Source organism: Pomacea canaliculata, linkage group LG7, assembly GCF_003073045.1.
Source record: "Pomacea canaliculata isolate SZHN2017 linkage group LG7, ASM307304v1, whole genome shotgun sequence".
In the NCBI taxonomy this organism is placed as follows: Eukaryota; Metazoa; Mollusca; class Gastropoda; order Architaenioglossa; family Ampullariidae; genus Pomacea; species Pomacea canaliculata.
The window spans coordinates 29,849,822-29,871,154 of record NC_037596.1 but is presented as its reverse complement, the minus strand read 5'-3'; the positions used below and the strand labels follow the sequence as shown (position 1 = coordinate 29,871,154).

The window sequence follows — 21,333 nt, the reverse complement described above, 5'->3', positions numbered from 1 at the left end:
GGCAGTTCCATTCACAAGCCGGACTTGCAGCTGTGCATCTAATGAACCATGAAAGTGAATTCGTAACGAGCTACAGCAAATCTTATTACCTACAGACTGGAAAATCAAAACTTTTCTTTTCCTCTGTTGATTTACGTAAGACACTATCATGTCAAATTTATGAAAACAACTGTACCTAACAGTAAAAATCTTTTTTTCTATTCTAGAATGAATAAGTAAATGTGTTGTACATTTCATACCTCAGAAGAAGCATCTTACTAGCTTTATATAAACCTCTCTATATTACATTGTAACTATGTCGAACATAAAAGTAATAAAGGACACCGACGCATGAGATCACAAAAAGAAAAGCTGAATAAATGCATGTCACCACAAATATCGCAATGATGTTTACCTGCTGGCCCGAATACAAAGGTTTAAATGCTGTGATACATGATAAATCTGAAGAATAGAAGACAAAAAATAATGGTGGAAAATGGTTTCTGTTTTTTATCTTTGTCATCGGTGAGTTGGTTATTCGCAGTGTTGTCCATAGGAATGGGAATCCCATGGGAATCCCATGGGAAACGTCCCATGGGACGGGATGGGATGGGACAGCACACATTTGTATTTCCCATGGTAGTCGATACTTGATATTGCAAAATAAATTTACTGTTATTTCATTCATCAAGGATTTAAATCTTTCCTCTGAATCATCTATTGTATGTGAAGTAGCAGGAATTATAGAACAAAAGCCGAAAAGTGGTTTTCAGTGTTGTCCATAGGATTGTTAATACCATGGGAATCCCATGGGAAACATCCCGTGGGATGGGACGGGATGGGACAGGCATAAATTGCCATGGGACGGGATGGGACGGGATAGAAAAATATGTCCCATGGACAACCCTGGTTATTCGTTCGAATACATGCTTTAGGAGATTCATACATTGACATTATTGTTTTAGTAAATAGGAGAGATGTTCAAGAGTTAATTAAAGCTCTCAGTAATGTTGCGTGTTGGACAGTCATACGCCCCTATCCACTAACCATAAATACGGTTTGACCGGATGACTGAGATATTTTTGAATCACAGCATACAATGAGAATATATTATCTGTTGTTAAGCAGCCCTTCCTAACTGTAACTCTATATTGATATGGCTCTCTCCATTCACCCAATGACTATATTGGATGTTTATCAAGCACTTACCAAACTTAAAGATACTAACACCAAAGGACCAGACAGCATCGACAACAAAATCCTAAAGCTCTCAGCACCTGCCATTACTGAAAAGTCTGACCTATCTGTATAACGTCTGCATTGATAAACCTTACTTTCCAACGCACCTTAAACAAGCAAAAGTAATACAAATACACAAATCAGGTGATCCAAGTGACCCTACAAATTATCGTCCAATCTCAATTCTATCGCCTCTCTCTTAACCCTTAGAAAAACACATCTATAAGCACCTACAAGAGCACCTTCTAAGGTATGAACTCCTCCATACAAACCAATCCGGCTTTAGGCCCCGTCACTCTTGCCACACTGCACTTACATCTATGGTGGAACAATGGCTAAATAATATTAATGACAATCTTTTTTCTGCCTCCTTATTTGTTGACTTTGCCAAAGCCTTTGATGTTATAGATCACAATCTGCTTATCAGAAAACTAACTTTATATAAACTAAGTACCAGTAGTACCGAACTCAAAGAGTTGATGTAAACAACCAACTGTTTGATCCCCTTGATGTTAAATTTGATGTCCCTCAAGGGTCAGTATTAGGACCCCTGCTTTTCTCCATATACATAAACGATCTTCCTCTCCATATATCCCAATCATGTGAAATGTTTGCAGACGACACCACAATACACGCACACCACCAACAGATTGAGCCACTTGCTTCCATCCTACAGCTGAGCGCTGACGAGCTTCAGGCTTGGACTGATTCAAACCACATGTCCCTCAACCCCCAGAAAACTGAAGTCGTGCTTCTAACAACCAGACAGAAAAGATGAAACCTAGCCACCCTATTTCCTAGTATCCAAATCGGCGCTCAGGCAATAACGGAAGTACAGTTCCACAAACTAATGGGTGTTACCATTGACAATAACTTATCGTGGTCCCAACACATCTCAACCACAAGTAAAACATCTCCAACAATGTCTACCAGCTGTCACGAATAAAACATTTCCTTGACACTCACACAAGGAAACTCTTCTTTATCACCCACATCCAGTCAGTCATTCACTATGCATCCACCCTCGGGGACTCTGCTAGTGGAACTTCCATGAAACCTCTAGCTAGTGTTCAGAGGCGAGCTATCAAAGCTGTCCTGCTGAAACCGAAAGTAGACCTGAATGACTTCACCCCTCTAGGCGTCCTTCCTCTAAAAAACAGACTTAAATTTAACAAATGTATTTTCATGTATAAAATACTGACGGGTATTGCAGTGTTCTGAAGAATATTATTTCTTTATTAATAACTTTTTTTCGTTGGAAAACGTCTTTAAAGTGATTTATCCATTCATCTTTTGTAATGTTTTCAACCAGTAGGTGTCTTCTACTTTTACCAACTTTTTATTTCTTTTCAAAATAGTTTTGGGTAACTGATTTGATTTGTGTAATTCTTTGTTTGAAACCTTTTATATCTTCTCTTTTTCTCCCTAACTAGCCTCCCGTACTGTCCCCTTGCGTCTACGGATTGATGAAGACTTTGATCTGACCTTTGACATCTGTATTTACATAAACAAGATTTAGCCATATTTTTTGCCTGTGCACATTCTTGGTCAAACCAGTCTGGTTGCTTTCTGCGGTTACCTGTAAAAATCTTTTACCTCCTACACGTCGCCACTTACTGTAGGCAGTTCACGAACACATTAATCGCTTCATTGACATTTTGTTCAATTTCGGAGGACGCACCTGCAATTTCGTCTCTGGTTTTTCCATTGTTGAGTGCTGCTTTAAAAAGGGTTTACATTGTCGCCGTCCCACATTACTTATTCGGGTTTTTTTTTTCATTTGAAAGGGGGTTCTCTCATTCGTTTCGTGTGTACTCTCAGTGATCCTAAACTCTACAATATTTTCGACTTTTAAAGGCAAGAACAATATCTTCCTTACACAGCTCGTTGAATGCACAGAAGTAATCTAAAACACAGAACCCTAAATGTGAACTAAAGGTAACAAAACAATTGACTTAGAAAAATCTACATCCATTAAGCATAATACAATTAAATAACTGATATAAAACAATTAGTTTTCTGCCAAACATATTGAAAATAGTATTATATTCGTTCGTAGCTTACGTCTTCTTGATATTCAAACATCTTTATCTAGCTTCATTAGATGTCGATTCATGATAAGTACCACCATATCATCATAGACAGTGTTTATTTGTTTGATAAAATTACCTGTCTCTTAACCATGACTAAAACACCCCCAGATGGTCTACCATGATGACTCAGTTTCGTAGCCAAAGCAAAATACAAACAGTAGTCGGTAGAGTGGTGTAACTGGAGGCTGGTCTCAATATACTACAGGGGGTTGCATGGTCTTCTTGCAGCATCATAACATAACGATATTAAGACAAAGTGTAATTGAGTACTTACTCAAACCTTGTAGTAGAAGAGTAAACATCACACAGACACTGAGGACTGAGCTGATCATCATGATGTTAGCTGTGATGTCTTGCGGGAAGACGAGGTTGTGAGAAGAGTGTGGCTCAAAAGCTGACACTGAGCAGAAACCGAAGGGTGTGAGCTAACAAGGAAGTAAATAACTGTCGCGTGACCGCCCCCGACGTCACCGGATGCACGCTCGCAACCGCTCTCAACAAAAACAAATACAATAAAACAGTTGCCCTGTGCACAGGCGAGTAACAAATAACACGAAGAAGACCCACCACCCGCTCGTAATGCGGGGTGGCAGATCACCTGTCTGTACAAAGTGTCCGCGGAAGGCAGCCCGCCCTCACACCCTGCGTGCCGCTCCAGCGCCGGACCCTTCTCCTCCAGCTGGCTCCCCCCCCCCTCCTCTTCCAGGTACGAGACGTGGGTAGGTTGCTGGTCACGTGACCCCCATGCTCGCCGGTCCTAACCCTGGCTGCTCCACACGAGGCTGGCCGCACGCTCGCTCAGCGGGGTCACGAGTTCACATGCCGATGAGGTGACGAGGGTGCAGGGTGGTCGGTTGACACAATGGTGGATAACTCGAAAGGAATGAGACGTCAAGGGCGAAGAATAAGTAAAACAAGTAGAAGAAGTCGGATATGGGTAAGATGCAAAATATGGAGAAGAGGTAGAACGAGTAGAAGCCTGTAGAGAAAAACAATTCATTTAAAAACAACAGGCGACTCTCCCTAAACTGCATAGTTTCTAAAAAATATTCTAGTACAAAAGCATACAAGTTACCAACGAGACAAAAGTCCTAAATACACAAATCCACTAGAGAAGAAACGGGTGCGCGCCACACGCAAATGCTATTGACGAGTGCATGTTGAGTTTTCAGAAAACTAACAGTCGTGCCATGGTAACCTCCTACAGACAGCTCTAATAGTGTCATTCCTTCAAGTTCTCAATCACTGGAATTTGATAATCGGGAGCGTGGTCCCTGTTAATCCGTCTAATCGGGCATCAAGTGTCTTGTCTGCCAGTCATTTCTCTGGTCTTATACATGTAGAGGTGGTCATCTTCTCTCTGAGTGAACTCCTTACCTGCTCGGTCGGTTTGACCTTTAACACTGGGTCTTGGTCAGTACTTTCATCGTGGGAACCGTGATGAGTCCGCTAAAAGTCGAAAATTCGTTGTGCCTGAGAGACTTGTTTTACCTGTCCTGTTGATGTTTCACGAAGTCACTGTTCAGCTTCTTTTTGATAATACAAAGTGTTACTCACCTTCTCTATTAATGACCCGAGACAAAATATTATGTAACTAAAATAATAATTTCTAATGTCAGAATTTCTAATTAATGAACTGTTAAACAGAAGAGCTTCTCTCTCCAAATGAATCACTTCTACAGCGTGGAATCCTTTAAACTTGCAGTGAAACATATATCTTCCATGATCATTACTACTATTAAGACCACTCCATCTACTAACCGTTTTTCTTACTTCTTTGACGTTTAATGGCAAGTACGCCCTGCTTGTCTCCCTTAGACCTTTAGACTTTAGGTTTAATAATAAAAAGTGGGAATTTGAAGAACGGGCATCGCACTCTCGTCGTGTCGAGAAGTCACTTGCAGGTTCTCCGTTCCCTTTTTTTTTATTTTACAGAGTGGTGCGACACAAACACCGATGAATGCCATTGGTCATTCAGCAACCAATCAAGTAGCCAACATCGACAAGAGACCGACCTCCCTACTGACGCCCCTTCCCGCCTGTAGTAACGTGGTGGACAGGTGACTAACCTCACACCCCGTCAACCTGGCTACAACCACCTCCTCGTCAAGTACAAGGCTTGCCTGTCGTCAATTAACCAAAATAATTGTCAAGACACGACTACCATTATCTGACTTGTATTTTAAGTCAGAAAAAGAACACGCCAATACCACATAAACTACTACAGCCACTTCTCCCTCTTCCTCCCATTTTCCAGCTACTAGCTTCTAGCAGACGATACGAAGTGTCACTTATGACGACCATATGCAAACAAAACCATGTGACTAAACCAATAATTTATAGTTTATTGACAGTTTTTCCATTGAATTATTCTTACATAAAATAATCTTTTAATAAGTAGGCTATACAACTTGTACCTTAAATAAGGTAAGAATATTTAAAACAATGAGCAAGTAAAAAAGCTAAATGACAATCTTAGTTATAAATTATACAAAGTACAAAATTAGTGCGGCACAACATTACTAAAGGTTATCGAGCACATTACAAATCCTCAACAGCTAATTATACTTTTTGTCAACTTAAGAACTTAGTCCAAAGCTTTAAGAATTGGAGGTTTTGTTACACGATCTAGAGGGCGTCCACAAAACACAAACGTGAACATACACACCAGCAAACACACGTACACATAATTTGACTCTCTTCAGATGCCTCAATGTATCTCATAGTATCTAAAAGTGAGTAAGGTGGATTTTTTATAATTTTGTTTCTTATTTTTGTACATTAAGAGGTCTCTACTCTTCCCCTTTCGTCAACCTCTATGTTACTGTGGACACGTGGCTTGGAATCTGTTAACAGCCGCCGCAACTCAACCTAACCGTCTAGCAAAGCTCTGAGCCGTTTAAATATCATCCTAGCAGTATTTTTCAATGGCAAGTACTTTTGTTACCTTTGTCTGTATTGCATAATGACTATATAGTATTAAGATTTCTTTATTTATAATATTTTTTACAGTAAGAATGGTGGACGACATTAGCAAGGAATGAAAAAGTCGATGTCTTTATGTTTTGATCTATGCCTCCACACATTCCCTTTTAATTCACAAACATGTGTACATACATTATCAATACATTTTTATAGTCAAAGCACAAACACATAGAAGAACGAAGAGAAAAATATGCAGACAAATAAAAAACTGTGAGGAGGTCAAAGTTAAGTATCGGCACAAGGTATGCCTTGTCTAAATTTCCCTCACTTTTTTTAAGCATAAGTCCTTTGGTAGCTCATTTTTTATATTAAACAGTATATTCGTCCGGTTTTTAACATTTTTTCCAAGCTATAATGATCCAGAGCATTCTTTCTCTATAAATGGCTTTTTAAAAGCTATCAATGTCGTCGACGTCGCTGTACTCGTGATCAGAGTCGTATTCTTCCCGAGCAAGCTCAGCAGTGTTGACATACAGGTCCTCTGTAATATGGACACACAATAAGGTCAAAACTTATTAACATCAAATTAATCCGAACTGAATAATGCAGCATTTATTACTATGTATACATGGTTTATTTGTTTGAACTGTTTAATGTTCAGTTTCTGGTGATTTCTTCTCTTTCAGATTGTTGGATAACTCATGAATGGTACTCTAATGACATTGAGTATTTTGTATACTCACCTTGCAACATATTAATTCTCTCTACTTACCTGTCATAATGTCTTTCTCTTGAGGCATGTTCATTACTTCACTTCTAGTATTTTGGCGATAATAATTATTTGTTGCTCCACTGGATTTCATGTCCTCCAAAGGCACTGTTGTTTCTAGAGCCTGCCTTGTATTAGCCTCTGCATGTCTGCTCAAACTTTTCTTAACTAGAAACAAAAAGAATTCTTTCATTAGAGAACTTAAAATCATCATTTGTTTCCAACTTGTAAGAAATTTGTAGGACCAGCAGCGATTTCCAAACCGAAATGCAAAGCAAGTTAGTTGATCTTAAATGCAGCTGCCAATGGAATGTCATTTCTTTAGTAACAAGCTGTTTATTCTTGTGTCTCTTTCCATTGTCTGATCACACAGCAAGACAAAATAATGTGTTAAGACCTACGATCCCTTATTAATTCTTTCTATTTAGAGACAAGTAGCAATTTTCAATAAGAAGGCAGATTATAAATAAGGTTGTACCTCTGCTATGTCTGGCTATACAGACTGTGACAATAATAATAACAACAAGCACAGCAGCAGTCCCAACAGCTGCACCAATGATGACTTTTACGTTGACACCACGGTCCTCTAATACAAACAAACAAACACAACATCGAACATATGCTTACCTGCTTATCTATATTTCTAAAAATACTATGAGCAGCATGGATAATATCTGAATAGTTGTTTTATTTACAACGCTAATTCTGCATCTAATCATAACACCTGCTAACTAAAAAAAATACTAATTAAATAATTTATTTCTAAAGTCAATGAACGGTGACTACTCTTGTATCTCTGTTAGCAGCTCACTATTTTGTCATTAACAAAAGTCAACTTTTGTAGCAAACAATCCCTTTTGATTAGTTTCCATTTTGTGTAAGATTGTAATAGAGCAACGTACAATAGCTTGAAGATGTATAAATACTCCGGCTGCTACCAAGATTGTAGTAAACAATGCTAAGAAATCAAGCCAGCAAGCCAACAGTTATCAAACTAATACGATTTACAACATGTAATGTTAACCAATGCTTACCTTTACTTCTGACTACAAACATAACAGGCAGCTCTCCAAATTCATTGCTAAAAATAACTTTATAGAACCCTTCATCAGCGTTTGTCATGTTGATGGTGGTGATGTTGCAGATGACTGAGGCAGGAAAAGAGCTTTTCCCCTTACAATTGACATAAATTTTATCCGAGACTGATGTCCCTTCGGTGCTGTCGTTAGTGTATTGCCCGAGGTAGAGTATTTTTTTGACTTTAGGTGTTGGGTATGCTGTCAGTTGAAAACTGAAAAGGCCTTGGTTTACATCAAAACTTAGAATTGCTGGCTGTCTTTCGCCATTGTTTATCCTAGGAGCACCTAAACACAAGGCCGATAACTATCATTAGTTCTTAGAATGAGCAACAAAACAACAAGAAACCAACACCTATCCAACCTTTACACAGACACAAATATATGACGAAAGTACAACAGATTAATGTATTTGACTACAATTTAATCTTTAATTTAACCAATATTTACACTACAAATCTTACCTATTCAAAAAACAAATCACTTTGTCACAGGCAGACAACTCTTACTATATTATCCATAGAACGACTTGGTTGGCAAGTTATTCAGTGACATAGAAATTGTTATAGAAATTTATTAAATATTTTAGGTGTTAAAATATGTAGATATGTATATTATTCACCTATGAATAATGATCACGTTTCTTATAACATTTATATGTTTTCATACTGTTTAAAATAAAGTATTATATAATAATATTGTTAAATGTAATGTTACATTTAGCCAGCAGTTCTTGCAGTAATACTTACACTCAACGTAAAGCCTAATGTTGCGACTTTCTTGTCCAACTCCGTTGTCCACCTCACACCTGTAGTCACCTGCCGCCTCGCAAGGTGCTGCAGTCAAGTCATATGTTAACTCTACTCTTTGATCAGGACTTTGAACTGCACCTCGAGGCCTGCTGGCGACCTCTTGCTTGTCGTTCGAAACACTGACAATCGTCATTTGAGGTGATGGCCTCCCCTCAGCTTCACAGCGCATGCGCACGCTAGAGTTTTCAGCAACGGTCACAACCGTTCTGGCTTCAGCGTTTATTTCGAAGTTTAATACGTGGGCTCGGTCTAAAATTAGGAAAACAACAATAAATTAACTCGTTTAAAGAGCAAAACATTATTCAATAGCTTTTTTTTATCAAAGAAGAAAACTAGTCGGTACTAAAAAAAATTAACGTTTAGGTAATAAAAAAATATACTAATAATGTGTTGGTTTGAAAGATTTATCCATATTTATGTACTGGACTTTATATTGAGAACAAATAAACAATAGTGAAAAGATTATATTTTTAGCTCTAAAAGATTTTCCCCTCCATATGTAAAGAAGGTATGAAAATTTTCTAGTTTTATTACGCAGTGAAAAAATTCTAATTCACTATTAGCAGCATAAATTAATATGTAAGAAGACAATACGTGTTACGTATATAATGGTTACAAAATATGATAATCACATTTTACAATGACATCAAAGCTGTATGTTGAACTTAGAGGCAGACGGCCATCACTGGACACAGACTCAGAAGACACAATACAGATGTATCGACCATTGTGATTGGTCTTATTTGCAGAGGATATTTGTAACTGTCCGGTTGCACTGATAGCCAGTCCAGACCATCTTACAGAAGCAGGAGGAGGGTTGCTGTCAGCCTCACAGTAAAGAATGACTTGCTGGTATTGACTGACAACACAGCGACTTGGACTGGACTCCAGAGGTTCACACGTGTTTCCTTCCCATTTTATTCTAACCACAGGGCGATCTGAAAAGATTTCAAAACAATAAAGCACATAGCACGTTGATTATAAGTAATGATATTGTATTGTATTGTATTGTTTTGTTGTATATACTCGCTTCTGATACGAGTACCGTCAGCTTCATTCTTCTTCCGTTCGCTGTAGTTGCACATTCATATCAAGAATATCATTAATGCACCATAAATTATGATCAATGATTTCTGTCATTTATGTCCTGTATCCTATTTTTTTTCATAATTTTTTGCAAACTAACATGTATGCATTCTATGATGACAATTAGGAATTATGGGTTCCTGGTTGGTGAAAAAATCATCCAAGTAAAGTATGTCTTTGCAATCTTACAATATACATCCATTGCCAATGTGTCACTCGTAGCAATTTGAGTTCTAGGAGGCTGTCCATAGCTGGCCATACACCTCACTCTGCCTCCATTGTGTGATCTGGTCAGGTTGTCAAAGATGAGGTATTCACCAGAAGGACGGCCACCTGCAGTCTCTGGCCAAGAGAAGTTCAGATGTGACAGACCTCGCTGTGAGGAGACGCATTTCAGTGTGACATTGGTTGCCTCCATCAGTGGGTAGGCAGGGCTGGTAGACTTTGTCTCCACAACGATGAAAAGAGAGGATCTTGCTGAAATAAAAGACAACGCAGTGTGCTGTGATACTCATGGGGTAGGATTTCTACTTTCGCCGAAGACATGCTTTTTATTCATTCACAAATAGACAGCAGTACTTCTACAATATGCATAACAATACATTGAGGCATATAGTGTTGTCTCCCTTGATAATTATATGGCTATGACACTGAGATAGTCATGTTCACAGATATAAAATCAACGATAATCAAGACAGAGAGCGATCCCGTAAAAAGAAAGCAAAATGCTTTTTCTCTGCTACTTTTTAAAATTTATTTTTTCGTTCTTTTATATTTACGTTATTTACGTTATGCGATTATTAGAGAAGTAATTATAAACAAAAATTACAATCACTGCAGATTACTCCAAGCTCAGGTGAAGAGCAGGTATCACTGAAACCAGTGACTGTCTGGAAACAGTCCAGTATGTTGGACTCCATGCCCGTGCACACAATACCAGCGACAAGGAAACGTCCTGTCCTCGGTCCAAAGGATGATGGCTCCACAGCAGTTGCTGCTTTTCTAAATAAACAACAGAAAGGACAAATGCTACTAAAATCCTCGATTCGTATGAATACTTATGATGGAATAATAATTTTATATTCGATACACTTTTCCTCTCATATTTAAAAATAAGCATTTTATGTTTATTACCTACTTTTTTTCGGTGACACCGATATGGTAAAAGCAGCAGGTGTTATGACCTCACAATCTCGCCACTACCTTTGGTGCACAAGGAGTGGAAGTCAGCATGGAGAAGAGTATAGTATTTGTGAACACCATCAAGCATGGAAAGACGCACAGTATATGGCGAATGCTTCAGAAGAGTGTCTCGATGCACAAGATAGGTGGCGGATGAAGGTAGTGATGATAATGTTGATTTATTGAATTTTATACCAATTACTTTTCACTTTTTTCTTTACTTTTTATTTGTTTTTTCTTTCTTTTTCTCTTAAATTCTGTATATTTTATTTTAAACTATACTCTTTATATCACATTTTCTCAAGCATTAATTTTTCCACTCTTTCCCGAAACACACGTACACGCGCGCACGTTCATACACACACACACACACACACAAACACAGCATTCCTTAGTCAATGGTTTGCTCATTTACTCACTGACATAAATCTCACTTACGAGGGAAAATTCATCTGTCTGCACAGGACTTTTGCAAGGCTACTGCTGAAGGTACTGACACAAGGAGTAGTCCATGCAGCCCCAAATAATATTTCCACACGACCCATATCCTCTCTTGTGCGCCGGGTACCCGCTAGACGAAGTTGACTAGAAACTGGGGAAATGAATTTAAAAGCCTTACAATCCATAGGTGGGTGCCATTTGCAGCCTGGCTTATTGTACTGATTAAAACACAATAAAGCTGTCTTGACGATAATGAGGTTAATTGACTCTTGAAAGAATCTTTAAGTTTAAAATAGCAGATGTCGTCCATGCTGTAAAACAATTTCATTACAAACAATACATTAAAAGGTGTGTAAGACGGACTTATGAACTTCACTTTAGATGTCCTTCGTTGGACAAGACAATCTTATTCACTTATGAAATACAAAGTGACATTGTTTTTGCTTTTTTCTTAATCATTTCCTAATTTATTAAGGTTTTTTACTTAAATTCCTTAATACGAGGCCGCTAATGATCGTACTGTCTAGCAGAGTTCACAAACTATTTTTAGACGATGTGAAAGCAGTGACACTAGATGAACAGCTGTATATACTTAGTGGCATACTCTAAACAAAAATAAAGCAGTCCTCACCGACGGTGCAGACAACACCGACATCTTTTCCATGGTTACAGTTGTGGTTATTGTACCCACTGTGGCTACACTGTGCCAAACTGGTTTCTGTACCCGTACACGCCAAGTCGGACAGCAAAATATTTCCTGAACCTGCCCCGTACATCACAGAGCCCACAAATAGTGCCTCGGGACTAGAAAAAGAAAACAAGTTAAGTGATCAAATCTTTCATGAAAAAGCAGAAGCCTATGTACACATAGAAACTACTTATTTGGACAATATAAAAAAACACTGGAAAAGTGAGGAAATTAAGGATGTGACTGAGCAGTAAAAAAATCCACTCCACTCTTGCAATTAAAGTTATCATTCAGGGTGTCCAGTCACTTAATCCCCAGACACTTCATCCCCGACACTTAATCCTTATAAATCAAGTGCAACCTATAATAGATTGTTGGATGCAGTTTGAGAGCTAGTGCCTAATGCAGCTCCAGAGACAATATATAGTCACAGACTTTGAGAAAGCTGCGGTGACCGCTTTTAGTCATGTAGAGTAACGGGCTGTTACTGTCGCTGAAGTCAAGCGGTATTACGCAAAGTCACTGAACTGATGATGAGAAGTGACGATGAAGACGACGAGTGACATGGAATGGTCAGATGCCTCCCAGCACTTGCCTATGTACGTGAGGAAGACATTGTCGATTCCTTCGAATTGCTTGCAGAGTCAATGCCACAACATGATCGCATGCCGGAACTTCTATCCGACTTCGAGCATACGTAAATACTGTATATATTGTTAAGAACATTAAATTTACTAGCTTATATGAACTTTAACTAATGTTGTATATGTTCAAATGACGTTGAAGTTAAAAGCATGATTTGAATTTGAATTTCAATTAAATTTTTCACTGACTTCATAATTTTTTTAGTTAAGGATTTAATTTGGGGATTAAGTGTCTGGGGATTAAGTGCTTAGGGATTAAAAGTCTAGGGGATGAAGTGTCGGGGATTAAATGTCGGGGATGAAGTGTCTGGGGATTAAGTGACTGGGAACCATCATTCAGCATTGTCAACTTGTTTCTTAATAAACAAGAACGTAAACGAAAGTAAATTTTGTGTCGATACCGTTGATCAAATTTTGTTTTGCTTACTTACTTTGGTTTCAATATCCGAAAGAGTGGTTTCATTAACAGTCTCTTGAATCTAGAGAGTATTTAAAGCAGCAACAAAATTATGATGGGGTTAATACAAAGGTAATGAACAACATATTACAAACCTGTCCAATCCCAGCATCCTACAGGCCACCCGAGCGTCGTTTTTACCAAAGTAGTTGTCACACACTGTACTCCACACACCGTTGAAGTGAACCTCAAGGCGTCCAGCCCACCACGTCCCGTTAGATAAACGAGCTGTCAGCTGGACTGCTGATTGTTATACAAATATATTCAGCAATTGTTTACTAAACCTTCATTACTATGTTTTTTTAATATACTCACAGTGTAATCATTTGTTTGATTTCAGATAAAATAACACTTTCTTGTTACTCCGGAAGGCCGCTAGAAGAAGATATTACTGAAATAAATTAGAAAGCTTTAAATATCATAACCAGGTGTCATCTGCAGCCTGGTTTCTTGTACTAGCTATAAGCACAAGAAACCTCACTTGAAGGTAAAGAGCTCACGTGTTTTGTTTTTTCATGATTCTGAAAAAAAATCTTAATTTTTCAGTTGAACATTATTTGTGCCACCCATGCTGTAAAATTTAAACTTTATGTGAGACGGATTATGTATTATGTATTCAGATTATGTATTCCTCTTCGGTAAAACAAAATCTTATACAAGCATAAAACTCAAATTGCGTTTTTTAATCAACAGTTAACCCTCTATTCTTCTACTTACTAAAAGCTCAGTAAGCAATTCATAAGTTTAAATATTTTACCTAAATTCTGTTAAAATTTGTATCATTCAGTTCAACATCATTTATGTCACCCGTAGTGAGAAGCACTACAGTCTTTTAATTAGGAAGCGATAAAGCGTAGAGTATGGGCATTATTAGAATAGTCAATTGAATAGTGTGTTGGATGGACTGATAGAAATCAGAGTGCTCTTCGCAGGCTAAATAAAATGTTATTCACGCCTAGAAACATACATGTAACATCGCTTTTTCTTAATAATCTCTTAATCCTTTGTTTTTGTTTGTTTTGTTTTTTTTTTAATCTGCCCTGACAAGGCCGCTTACTACTGTAGTGTCTAGTAGTCTACAAAATTGTCTTGTAAAATAAAAATAATGTGCGTCACATGCTCTTAATTAAAGTAAAAGAGTTCTTACAATTATTGCAGAGGACACCAACGTCTTCTATGTGCGCACAGTTTTCAGAATAGTACCCATTGTGCCTACACTGCTCCAGACTGGCTTCTGTACCCATACACGCCAGGTTGTCCAGCAAAATCTGTCCTGAACCTTCTCCAAATACAGAGGAGCCCACAACTAATGCTCCGGAACTGAAAACAAAATATTGCACTTGTCAGATTTATCACATATTTGGAGAATATAAAGCATACACACAAGCGACCTAACTAGACAAAATAGAAAATAAAACTACAATAGTAGACAACGAAGGCTGCGAATGATGAGTAAGGACTCGATACTATCTCTTCAATTTAAAGTTAAGAGGTTCTCATTTAGCAGTGACGATAATTTTTTTAACCCCCCCCCCCAAAAAAAAAAAAAACGCAAAAAAACAGACTAACGAAAACACAAAGGAACCAAACAAAAAGTAAGTTATATTTTAAGATCATTGTTCAAATGTTATGGGGTTTGGTAACTTAGGTTGTTAAAGAGAAAGAAATGAAGACATTTATTTGTAAGTTATCCAGAAAAAAAATACATATATGTGAGGGGAGTAATACAAAGACATTGAACAACAAATTACAAACCTGTCAAATCCCAGCATCCTGCAGGCCACCTGACCATCGTTTTTATCAAATTCATCGTCACACACTGTACCCCATTCCCCGTTGTACAACACCTCCAGGCGTCCCGCCGACAATGTCCCGTTCACCAAACGCGCCTTCAACTGGCCCCCTGATAAATTTAAATTAGTCGAGCTTTAAGTGTCTGAATTAAATGCATTGTCTTGTGTATGTGTATATTTGGAAATTCTATCCATATGTCTATTTGCGTATACTCAGCTCTCAAACTATTTTGTTAGTTTATAAGCCGTACTTATATCATTAACACTTATTGCGCACAAAATTGATTGGACAAGGCAGGACTGTTCACTTCATTGTGATAGACTGAAACTATTTCCTAGTTCAGTTAGTGAGATTTTGTTGATTTTTGTGTTATACGCTGACATATTTTCGTTTTCAAAAACTGTCTCTGAAGATGTATGGCGGGTGTGTATGCGTGCGTGCGTGCGTGTGTGTGAATATGAGTGTTTATATATCTAAAGATATGTAAGAGTGCATGTATATCTGTGTTGCATACGTGTGTGTGTGTGTGAGCGCGTGCGGAAACAGCGGAAACACTAAGCTCTTGATACTAATCTCGTCACTTCCGGTTTTAGTTCTCGTGTTATTATTTGGACGCCAGCCTGTGTCGAGGTCCTGCGAAATATACTTCTCAAAACAATACAAAGTTTTGAGTAGTAAAAATACATAAACAACAAGAAGTGATTGACCACAACTGTACAAGTTTACAATTTCGGGAAAATACGTCCTGCATCATTGGCCTTTGAGACTGATTTTATACATATTTAATATTTAACAATAATGTATGTCTGGGTTTGTGAGTTTGTATATTTATGCATATGTATTTTTTGTGTATCTATTTATGCATGTCTGATTAAGTGTATGTCTACTTTTTGTTCATGCCCTTCCCGTATCAATATGCATGCATCTAGAATCACAGGGAATAACATTGACAATATGATGTGTGCTTTCTAACGTGTGCTAATATTTTATGCACTTTCTTTAGCATATGAAAGTCAATTAATTTGTTTTTTTATCAGAATGTCATTTCGTATAACGACTTCAACAGATTATTATCACAATGGTTTAGTGTCTTGTGTATTCATATGGCAGGTATTCCTAAGAATGTATTCCTCTCCCAAGAAAGAGAAAGAAAATCAAGAGAACAGCAGTCTATGAATACGATATGTTTAGTGAGTAATAATGATTATGAGGATTAAATAGCCCCTTTCCAAATATTTCCGCAGAGAGCTTTACTAAATAGACTGAATCATAAGGAACCATAAACCTATACTGGCATATAACAGACACGTACACAAAGCAACTAAATTACAGAAACATGTTATACACGCTCGGGGTCAGGACAGGGTCACAGTGAAGTCATGATGTTGTTCTGAAAGGTGGTTAAGCTTAGTCTTAAAAGTAGTACAAGATTAAGAGTGTCAAAGGCTGACGGGTAATCAGTTCCAAGTTGATGGGACTTGGTAGGATAAAGACCTCTGTCCATAGTGTTTGTCTTTGTGGGACTCACAGAAGCTTGGTGTCAGGAGAAGTCGTGCGGGAGTGTAGATGGAAGTGAGTTCGGAGAGGTACTACGAACCAGTGACAGAAACAGCAAAGTAAATCAAAGTGAAAAGTTTGTAGGCCAACGGTTGACGACTTAGAGCAAGGGAAGAGAGCGTATTATAGGTGAAATATGTTTACATCTAGATGGTTTGTAGATGAAGCGGGCAGCACTTTGAAATTTCGGTCTTTTGAAATTTGCCAAGAAGATACTTGGGGAATGCAGCTTAAAGAGACTTACAATATTCCATCCTTGACAGCACAAAATCACAGAATAGAGTTTTAGTTGCATCAGTGGCGAGATAATGACCAATGGTATTCATCCTACGATGTTCAAGCTAAGCAATTTCTCTGACATAAGCAATATGTTGATATAAAGCTAAATTCTACTCACTGTTGACACCAACACTGATATTGATGATCAAAACACACACACACACACACTAAAAGGAACACCATGGAGAAACATTTTTAACTTACCCGACTGCGGAATCAAGAGATAACATAAAAGACAAGATGCGATGAGCCTGTACATGATGACATCTGACGTGATGCGATAGACTGACAGGAACGTCAGACTGACTGGCAGGACATCAAACGCAGTCTGCAGTGGCTGTGGTCCTGGTCTCCGTCAAAACAAAGGTAAGTCGGAAGGAATTTTTATGCCGCACTGACCAGAGTTCAGTGATGTTACAGACCTCGTATTCTTCGTTTGGTCATTATATATCAGTCCAACAAACGGCGCCTGACATAGTTCCAGTTTTTTCTTCTCGGTATTATTTTACTTTTCTCAGCTATAAGATATTGAAACATCTACATGTCGATTTGCCAGCTGAAGGAAGCGAATAAATAGCCCGTGGCCAGCCTCAAAACTAACTATGTGTAGCAGCAATTAGTGATAAACAATTAATTCTTATGCTACAGACCGAGTTAATTTAAAATAATTTGGAAAGTCCATCGCACTAATCATAGGCACTCCGAGGCAGTAACGAGACACGCGTGAACATTTCTTGCTGCTCAGAAGATAACAGGATGTGAAATGTTCACTGGAGCTAATGTCGTTGTAGTCACTTCAAACGGTCCAATCAAAAACGATTATTTTCAGGATGTGTTTACAGCGATTATTTACTACACAGATATTTACATGACAGCCTGTGTGCTTTTACACTCATTTATAGTAATTTTCATCCACACCGATGTATTTACAGCAAACATTTCTAACCAAAACTAACAAAACATTTTGTTAAATGTAAAGAGTTTTCAGAGGATGACCGTATCTAAAATGAATTAAAATACCTTTGAAAACAGGCATGGGATTGGTAAACAGCATATCTATTCCCCCGTTCTCTCTCTCTGTCACACATACATATATATACTACACTCTCTACAATGTGAAGCGAGACAATATCACTGGATCTGATCGGGACGAGGACTAACAAGACTGAACTGTTACACAGAATTGTATAATGTGAGGTGCACTAACGCACGCAGTATAATGGAGACTTTAGAAGCATGTACTGCTCTCTCTATATATATATTAGTAGACTAAGCTAAGTACCTACTAGTTGCCGTGTTAAAATTTACTTAGGAACATCTCGTAATCACTAGCAATTAAGAATGCTTTGAGTGTTCATGAATATCCTGTTAATATTTAATATTTACAGACCTGTGTAAGGACACAGAGTGACCATTGTTACAGTAAGGCAAACACAAACTTTGACTTTCATTCTTTTTTTCTTCTTATTTTACTGATAATGGCAAGGGAAAAGCTTTAATAAACTCACCATGTAGTGCTCATGCACTAGCTTTTTCTGTTCACATCACACTTCTCTGCACAAGGTCTCGTCTGCTCGTCGACAATTTTCTCTCAGGACACTGTTCCGCTGTTTCACTGTGCGTGTGAGACAGAGATAGTGTTAGGCCGATTGCTTTTGTCAAAGCTCATTAAGTTTGATGCTAGAAAGGAAATGTGCTCTTCATTTAATAATGATGATGATGATCATCATCGTGGAGTTTCTTTACATGGGAGCAGCCATGACTTAAGTGTAAATAAAGTTCAAGGGTATGCTCAGATGGACCTCTCAGCCCTATAGGCAGCATGTTGTAACAATGAACTGAGCTGAGTACCTGTGTCAGCACCACAAGGGCGAGAAGCGTCTATTGACAGAAAGTAATAACATCGCTGTACACAAAGGGACGTAATCACAGTACGCTCTAGCACTTATTAACGTTCCTTATTACTTAGCCATATCCTGGCAACACAGGTTATGACCAAGCATTTGCCACAAGCACAGGTCACATGTAGAAATAATTCAGCTGTGATTGCAAACAGGTTTTATCGGCAGTTGCCCACAGGCTTGATGTAGAGAGAAGACTGAACGGTTGCTCAAATATTGGAGGATGCTGATGCAGACTTTAGTTCTGAAAATGACTCGTGTAGAAACTCAAATTATTTTGACAAATCAGGGCTATTGCCCTTGATTGTGTGAAAGGAAAGATTCCCCAGAGTGACTACCCTACAAAACAGCTGAAGAGGCAAAATACTTCGCCAAACCAAAGAGACTCAGGGAAGGGACTGTACTCTTCATATGTATAAAGTACAGCAATCATGATATATATATCTTGGTTAAACGTGCTAGTTCCTGCCAAATAGAGGTCGTTGAAGAAGATTGAGAGTGGCTGTTGTACAGCAGAACTTTGTAGAGATCCATATTCACATGGTGTCAAGAATGTCGACTCCTTATTTTCTAATAATAATAAAGAATATATTCATGGCACTCACACTATTACTACAGCAAATACACCAATTTTTAACAAGTTGGAGGATCTATGAAAGACAAATGTAGTTTTGTATCCATAGCCTGCAAATTTCTTTGGAGTAAACTATTGACTCAAGTGTTGTCGTCATTCAAAATTTCTAAAATAATTTTCATGCTCTACGATAATCTTTCGAGGATTAAAATGTCTGTTTTCATAGATTTAAAAAGTTCTGTGTTGAATGTAAGTGTATGAAGAGAGTGACACATCGGTGGCTCACACACCTGTCCGTCAGATTATCGGGGAATGGGGGTAGTCACGTGTCCACCACACCACTGCAGGCGGGGCGGGTCGTTCTCTTGTCAATGTTGGCTGTTTGATTGGTTGGTGAGTGACGAATGGCGTCTCTCGTTGTATGTGTTTGTGCAAGTTCGTCTGCTAACCATCTCGGGAAGATATCGCGGTTACTCTGCGGAAGGACACAACGGTCGATTTCAATGAATTATTTTATTTGTTATAACAGCGGTAACAGAAATAGTGATAAGAAGTTGTAGTAAAGTGAGAAACGAACTTTATAACTGTCGCCACAGCCTTGAGTATACCTTTCATGCGCTACAACAAAAGATTACAAACTGTTTAGTCATAAAAATTGCATAAGTGTCAGTACACACAGGACACCTTTACAACAATTTGTGTACAAATGAGATGACTGTGTAGTGAATGTAACTCAAGTTAAAAACTAATCATCTACTCGCTTCTATCTTTCATCCTGCTAAAAAGCTAAAATATTGTACTTGGTTACTATTGCAGGGTGTAAACTGATATCAACAGTCAGCCAAGTAATGCTACCAGTAGTAACTTTAAAAACTTCCTTAATCCGCCAACAGTGTTTTACACCAAAATGCACATCATGTTTTTCTAAGAATGATAACAGTGGTTAATGAACGACTAGTTTTAAAAGCTAAAATACAATTGTACAGAGTCTATTAAAAAAAAATTCTTTCCATGTGACCCTAAATGAAGCGACTGAATATTGACGCCGACTATAGTGTCTGCTGTGATTACTTACTGCTGTTAGACTTACCTCAGATTTACTCCTGTCATCACAACCCTGGCTTCACTCAGAGTAAGGACGGTGGAAAGCTGCAAATCTTCCTGGTTATAAGGTTTTATGTCGAAATAATCGGTGTTTTTCACGGTTTCAATATCGGTACGTGATGTGTAGTGTGTGGGTGTGGGTGTGTGTATGCAAAAAAACCGACAAATTTAATAAGAATACCTTTGATGATGAAAGCAAGATAGTGAGATGCCCTCAGTGGTAGACGTTCATCATCATCATCTGTCCCAGTGACCACGGTACAGGTGTAAATACCTTCGTGTGTCGTCTGCTGTGCTGCTATGATGTGTAGCTCCCCAGTAGTGCTGTTTACTTTCCCTGACCACGTGATGGAAGCAGGAGGCGGGTTGCTGTCAGCGTCACACACAAACGTCACATTGTGACCCTTGATGACCTCAGAGTAGGTGGACAGAGGCTTACCCTGATTATCACTCCGTGTTATCCTGATAACCGGGCGATCTGTAAACGAACCGATAGAAGGTGATTCGTCGCACATCTCATCTACACAATAATACATATATCTTAGAACTTTCCCTTCAGCCAACAATAATCGCTTATGTTGCCACTTTTATGCAAACACAGAGAGAAAAGAAAGGTTAGACCCACTAATGACAGCTCATACATAAAGCGTTTTCTTTTGTAGTCTACTTATGTGTTCAGTCTTCACTCAAGTAATAGTTCATCTTAAACATTTGCTTACTATGACTTCATACT

General features: G+C 38.2%; 1 protein-coding gene across 4 annotated transcripts; it reads right to left on the bottom strand.

The window, feature by feature from the left end:
• Positions 1 to 5,631: 5,631 nt before the first annotated feature.
• On the bottom strand, positions 5,632 to 20,072 carry LOC112569288. 4 transcript variants are annotated; one of them, XM_025247035.1, is made up of 16 exons: positions 19,787 to 20,072; positions 18,530 to 18,636; positions 17,226 to 17,366; positions 15,147 to 15,294; positions 14,539 to 14,711; positions 13,487 to 13,634; positions 12,234 to 12,406; positions 11,600 to 11,753; positions 10,809 to 10,981; positions 10,169 to 10,456; positions 9,526 to 9,831; positions 8,831 to 9,142; positions 8,040 to 8,369; positions 7,484 to 7,591; positions 7,009 to 7,173; positions 5,632 to 6,777 (listed from the first exon to the last, which is right to left on the bottom strand). In XM_025247035.1, the coding sequence occupies exons 3-16, from the start codon at positions 17,278 to 17,280 to the stop codon at positions 6,686 to 6,688; spliced, it is 2,625 nt and encodes an 874-aa protein (XP_025102820.1). In that variant the 5' UTR covers positions 17,281 to 17,366; positions 18,530 to 18,636; positions 19,787 to 20,072; the 3' UTR covers positions 5,632 to 6,685. The 4 variants fall into 4 exon arrangements, with proteins under 4 accessions (XP_025102820.1, XP_025102819.1, XP_025102821.1 ...); XM_025247034.1 differs by lacking the exon at positions 19,787 to 20,072 and having other exon boundaries at positions 18,530 to 18,731; XM_025247036.1 differs by lacking the exons at positions 18,530 to 18,636; positions 19,787 to 20,072 and having other exon boundaries at positions 13,487 to 13,631; positions 17,226 to 17,781.
• Positions 20,073 to 21,333: the final 1,261 nt, after the last annotated feature.